General features: G+C 55.4%; 1 protein-coding gene across 1 annotated transcript; it reads right to left on the bottom strand.

Moving 5' to 3' along the window:
* Positions 1-1,546: 1,546 nt before the first annotated feature.
* On the bottom strand, positions 1,547-5,811 carry PSMB3 (proteasome 20S subunit beta 3). Its single transcript, NM_001245539.1, is given in 6 exon segments — positions 1,547-1,660; positions 2,324-2,418; positions 3,061-3,238; positions 4,101-4,208; positions 5,064-5,248; positions 5,677-5,811. Coding segments are annotated over 6 exon segments (618 nt in total). The 5' UTR covers positions 5,680-5,811; the 3' UTR covers positions 1,547-1,611.
* Positions 5,812-6,442: the final 631 nt, after the last annotated feature.

Raw genomic sequence — 6,442 nt, 5'->3', positions numbered from 1 at the left:
GGAGGGAATTGGGATGGGAACTGAGATGGAACTGGGAACTGGGATGGAACTGGGATAGAACTGGGGTGGAACTGGGAGTTCCAGGGCTGGGATGAAGGCTGGGATTTGGGGAGCAGCCCCAGGGGATTTGGGGGATTTGGGGGAGCAGCCCCAGGGGATTTGGGGGAGCAGCCCCAGGGGATTTGGGGAGCAGCCCCAGGAGCTTTCGGAGCCTCCCTTGGTCCCTCCTCACCTCGGCCTGGCCTGGGCTCATCCATTAATCATGGAATTAATTGGGAATTCACCCCTGGGGATGGAATTTATCCTGTGGGGATGGAATTCATCCTGTGGGGATAAAATTTACCCCCTTGGGGACAAAATTCACCCCATTAGAGGGACAAAATTCATCCTGTGGGGATAAACAACCCCAAATTCCCCAAAAATTCCTGCAGGGCCAAAATCCCTGTCCTGCCTCTGTGGGGTGGGTCCCGTGGAAATTTGGGGTGTCAGAGCTGTGGAAATTCCATTTTTAGTGAAAACCACCCCAAAATTTCTGGGCTGCGGCTGGATGGGAGCAGAGAGAGCAAATTCCACACACAGCTCAGGAGGGTGGGCAGGGTTAAAAAATCAGTGCAAATGAACTGAAAAGAAAAAAAATAATGTGAATAAATTAAGTTTAATCTAAAAACGAAACAAAAAAACTAAAAACAAACAAAAAATTTTAAAAAATGTAAAAAAAGGAACATTCTAGGTTTTTTTCACTGCTGTTTTTTAAATAGGAATTTGAAGTCCTCTGTGCTTGTCTGTTTGCTAGGAGAATTTGAGACACTGTTATTGTTTTGAAATGCATGCGTGTTACCAGATGAGTCTCCAACCAGAGAAAAAAAAAAAAGAAAAAAAGAAATAAAATTAAAACTTTGTGTACATCTGGGCCCTCCCTGCCGTGCTCTTTGAGGGGTCACCCTCAGCTGGGGGGACAGGATGGGGGAAATTGGGGTTTAAATGGAATTTTGGGATGGGCTGGGGTGGCTGATCCATCCCTGGAGTCCAAAGACTTTTGGAATTTGCTTAAATGAACAAAATTAATTCAGCATTTCTATTTTAACTTGTTGAAATTTAACCCATTACTTAAGAAGAAACTCTGCCGTGGTACAAAAGGGCACAAGGAAATTCAAATTACTGAAGGTTCTGGCATAAGGAACAATGACAAAAAGAGAAATGTTGTGTAAATACCTTTAGAAAATAAAGATTTGGGTTAGACTAAAGCTCAGTGCACAAGTTTTTGGAGAAATATCTCAATTTTTCTGGGCAGTCACAATACAAACCCACCTCTAAATATTCCAGGTTATAGAGTAAATTTATTTATTCTGTGTATTGCTTCAGGAACCTGGGCTTGAAATGGAGATTTTTGGCATTAAGTGAACAACAAGAATGAAACATTTCTATTTTAACTTGTAGAATGATGTGTTGGGTTCCCAGGGAGGGAATTCTGTGTCCCCTCTGTGACACCCCTGGTCCTGGCAGCCAGGGTGGGCCCTGCTCAGAGGCAGCCAAAGGGACTCCAGGGCATTTTTTAAATTTTATTTTATTTTATTTTACAAAAATCCCGAGCGGGCCCAGAGCCGGGCTGGGCTAATCCATGCGAGCCTTGAGCGTCCTGGTGGTGATCTTGTCCTTCTCTCTGTGGGGACAGAGGGGATGGCACTGCTAAAGCAGGCTGGAAGGGGTTAAACCAGGCTGGAAGGGGTTAAACGGGGCTTGAAGGGGTTAAACGGGGTTTGAAGGGGTTAAACCAGGCTTAAAGGGGTTAAATCCGGGATTAAAGGGGTTAAATCCGGGCTGGAATTCCAGGAGTTAGTGCTGGATCCTCATGCCATGGGAATTTTGGCATTTAAATGGGAATTTTGGGAGTTAAATGGGAATTTTGGGAGTCAGAGCTGGATCCTCATTCCCATGGGAATTCCAGGAGTTAATGGGAAAGGGGAAAGGGGAAATGAAAAGAGAAAAAGCAAAGGAAAAGGGAAAGGAAAAAGGGAAGGGAAGGGAAGGGAAGGGAAGGGAAGGGAAGGGAAGGGAAGGGAAGGGAAGGGAAGGGAAGGGAAGGGAAGGGAAGGGAAGGGAAGGGAAGGGAAGGGAAGGGAAGGGAAGGGAAGGGAAGGGAAGGGAAGGGAAGGGAAGGGAAGGGAAGGGAAGGGAAGGGAAGGGAAGGGAAGGGAAGGGAAGGGAAGGGAAGGGAAGGGAAGGGAAGGGAAGGGAAGGGAAGGGAAGGGAAGGGAAGGGAAGGGAAGGGAAGGGGAGGGGAGGGGAGGGGAGGGAAGGGAAGGGGGAGGACAGCAGCTCTCACATGACGTGCACCACCACGCCCATGCCCGAGATCGCGTCCCTGTCCACGGCGTTGAGCATGGCCTGCGAGAGGGTCTCAAAGAGGTGCTCGGGCTCCTGGGGAGAAACGGGGTTCACCCGGGCTGCAGAGCCCCCCAGAACTCACCCCAACTCCCTAAACTCACCACAACCCCCACAAAACTCACCACAACCCCCCTAAAACTGACCCCAACCCCCCCAAACACATCCCAACCCCCCCAAACTCACCACAACCCCCCCAAACTGACCCCAACCTCCAAACCCTGCAGGCTTCCCCCACCAGGTGCAGCGAGGTGTCCCCAGATGACCCCGGGACACCCCAGATGTCCCCAGGTGTCCCCTCCATGTGTCCCCAGTTGACCCTGAGTGTCCCCAGGCTATCCCATCTGTCCCCGGGTGTCCCTCTCAGCTGTCCCCAGGCTGTCCCCAGGCTGTCCTCCTATGTGTCCCCAGCTGTCCCCACGTGTCCCCAGGCTATCCCAGACTGTCCCAGGCTGTCCCCCTACATGTCCCCAGGTTATCCCATCTGTCCCCAGCTGTCCCCAGGTGTCTCTAGGTGTCCCCAGGCTATCCCAGATGACACCAGATGACCCTGAGTGTCCCCAGGCTATCCCACACTATCCCAGGCTGTCCCCCCACGTGTCCCCAGGCTATCCCAGGTTATCCCAGGCTGTCCCCACGTGTCCCCACATGTCCCCACGTGTCCCCAGTGCCACTGACCATGTCTGGCTCCCAGAGGGACTCGCACATGCCGTACATCTGCTCGGAGCAGGTGCCGCTGAGCACGAAGTCCTGGGTGACCATGGGGCAGCCGATCAGGTCCAGCGAGCAGATGAACGGCTCCAGGCTGACTGGGTCCAGCCCCGCGATCACCGGCTCCGCGTAGTACGGCCCGAACCTGGCACGGGCAGGGCACGGGGGGCACGGGGGTCATCCCTGGGGGCACGGGGACCGTCCCTGCCCTCCTGGGGTCACAGGGGTCATCCCTGGGGTCAGAGGGACCATCCCTGGGGTCACAGGGGCCATCCCTGGGGTCACGGGGACCATCCCTGGGGTCACAGGGGTCATCCCTGGGGTCACAGGGACCATCCCTGGGGTCACAGGGGTCATCCCTGGGGTCACGGGGATCCCATCCCTGACATTTTTTCCCAGGTTTTTTCCCAGTTTTTTTGCAGTTTTTTTGCTATTTTTTAACTTTTTTTTGACATTTTCCCCAGTTTTTTGCAGTTTTCTGCAATTTTTTCAGTTTCTTCCCGTTTTTGCAATTTTTTGCATCTTGCCCCATTTTTTGCAGTTTTTTGCAGGTTTTTTCCCAATTTTTGCAATTTTTTTGCAGTCCCCCCCAGTTTTTTTCAGGTGTTTTGCACTTTTTTGCCCTTTTTTTCCAGGTTTTGTGACTTTTTTTCAGATTTTTTCCATTTTTTTGCAGTTTCTTCCATTTTCCCCAGATTTTTGCATTTTTCCCCAGTTTTTTGCTGGGTTTTTTTTGCCAGGTTTTTTTCCACAGTTTTTTGCAGGTTTTTGGGGTATTTTTGGGGTTTTTTTTGCTTTTTTTTTTTTGCTTTTTTTTTGCCATTTTCCCCAGGTTTTTCCCCCAGTTTTTGCAGGTTTTTTGCATTTTTTTTTGATTTTTTTTTTTCCATTTTCCCTATTTTTTTTCCCTTTTTTTGCAGTTTTTTGTATTTTTCTGCAGTTTTTTCCAGTTTTTTTCCCAGTCTTTTGCATTTTTTTGCAGTTTTTTCCCCAGTTTTCAGCCTCACCTCCTCTCGTAGAGCAGGTTGGACACCATGCTCATGAAGGTCTGGGGCTTGATCTGCCTCCCCTCCTTCAGCTCGTAGAGGTTCAGCCGAAACTTCAGCCGCTGCGCCCTGGGGGAAAGGGGAATTTTCGGAGTTAAAGTTGGGTTTTAGCAGGGAAAAGTGAATTCTAGGACTTGAATTTTAGCAGGAAAAGTGAATTTTAGGGGTTAAAAGTTGAATTTTAGGAGTGAAAGTTGAATTTTAGCAAGGAAAAGTGAATTTTAGGAGTTGAATTTTAGCAGGGAAAGGTGAATTTTAGGAGTTAAAATTGAATTTTAGCAGGGAAAGGTGAATTTTAGGAGTTAAAATTGAATTTTAGCAGTGAAATTTGAATTTTAGCAGGGAAATCCCAACTCCAGCCGGGAATTCTCAGCCCCACAGCCCCATCCACGCCAGGTTCCCTCCCCGTTCCCGGGCCCGGTTCTCCCGGTTCCCTCCCGTTCCCCACGCCCGGTTCCCCCCCACCCCTGTTCCCTCCCCAGTTTCCCCGGTTCTCCCCGTTTCCCCCCCCCCCCCCCCCGGCCCCTGTTCCCCCTGCCCGGTTCCCGCCGTTCCCTCCCCGTTCATCCCGCCCGGTTTCCCCCCCTCCGTTCCCCCCCCCGGTTCCCTCCGTTCACCCCCGTTCCCCGCTCGGTTGCCTCCCCGTTCCCCCCCGGTTCTCCCCGTTCCCGCCCCGTTCCCGCCCCGTTCCCCCCATTCCCCCCGCCCGGTTCCCCCCGGTTCCCTCCCCGTTCCTCCGCCGTTCCCCGTCCGTTCCCCGCCCGGTTCTCCCCGTTCCCCCCCCGGTTCCCTCCCCGTTCCACCCCCGGTTCCCCCAGCCCGGTTCCCTCCCCGTCCACCCTGCCCAGTTCCCCCTCCCGTTCCCCCCCCCCACCCCCGTTCCCCCGCCGTTCCCCCGCCGGTTCCCCGTTCCCCGGCGCTCACACGCTCTGCACGTCCGTGGCCAGCCCCGCCAGGCCGAGCAGCAGCCGCTGCCCCATGGGGAAGATCCGCTGGCAGTCGGTGCTCACGGTCTGCGCCTGGATCCCGAACCGCCGGTCGGCGGCGATGGCGACGCAGCCCCGGCCCCGCATGGCCAGCACGGCCCCGCCGTTGTACGCCAGGATGGACTGCGGGACACCGGGAGTGGTCACCGGGACAGCCCCGGCACCGAGAGTCATCCCCCGGGTACCGGGGTTCATCTCTCGGGATACCCCCGGTACCGGGGTTCATCTCTCGGGATACCCTCGGTACTGGGATTCATCTCCCGGGGTGCACCCGGTACCGGGGTTCATCTCCCGGACCACCCCCGGTATCGGGGTTCACCTCCCGGGGCGCACCCGGGACCGGGAGTCATCACCCGGGACGGCCCCGGTACCGGGATTTATCCCCTGGAGCATCCCCGGTATCGGGGTTCACCTCCCGGGCCAGCCCCGGTACCGGGATTCATTTCCCGGGATACCCCCGGTACTGGGGTTCATCCCCGCGGGGCATCCCCGGTACCGGGGTTCATCTCCCGGGCCGGTACCGGTACCGGAGGCGTCGCCGCGGGTCTCACCATGGCTGCGGCTGCTCGGTGACGCCTCTGTCAGTCCCCGCTGTGTGCCGGTTCTGCCCCGGTCCTGTCCCGGTTCCGCCCCGGTTCCGTCCCCGCTGTGTCACCGCTCCCGGTCTCGCTCAGGCCCTGCCGCGCCGCCGCTGCTCCCGCCCCCCGCCGCTTCCCATTGGTCAATCTCAGTGCCACTCCCGTCTCTGGCGCTTTCCATTGGTTACTTCCACTGCCACTCCCGCCCTCACCGCTTCCTATCGGCTGCCGCCATCTCTCTTACTGCGATGCTTCCCATTGGTCGCTGCGACCGCCGCTCTCACTTTGGCGCTTCCCATTGGTCGCCCAGGGTGCGCGCAGGTGATTGGCTGAGGCGGGGGGCGGGCGCCAGTGATTGGCTAAAATGGGGAGGGTGGGCGGAACGGGCGCAGGTGATTGGCTGAGGCGGGGAGCGTGGGCGGAACGGGAAATGGCGAGGCACTGCGAAGCGCGCGAGGCACGACGGGAGGGGGGGCGGGGCCGCGGCTGGGAAATGGGAAAGGCCGGAAACTGGAACGGCTGAAAATGGGAATGGGTGGGAAAATGGAACAGCCGGAAACTGGAACCGCGGGAGCTGGGAATGGGTGGGAAAATGAGAACAGCTGGGAATGGGGAAACAGCTGGAAATGGAAACAGCTGGAATTGGAAATGGCCAGAAATTGGAACATCTGGGAATTGGGGCACAGCTGGATCTGTCAGGATGCGCGGCACATCCCGGCCCCGATGTGCCGGCGGGGCC

The sequence above is a fragment of the Taeniopygia guttata genome, chromosome 27 (genome assembly GCF_048771995.1).
Source record: "Taeniopygia guttata chromosome 27, bTaeGut7.mat, whole genome shotgun sequence".
NCBI classification, from domain to species: Eukaryota; Metazoa; Chordata; class Aves; order Passeriformes; family Estrildidae; genus Taeniopygia; species Taeniopygia guttata.
This window is presented reverse-complemented; position numbering and strand designations above follow the sequence as displayed.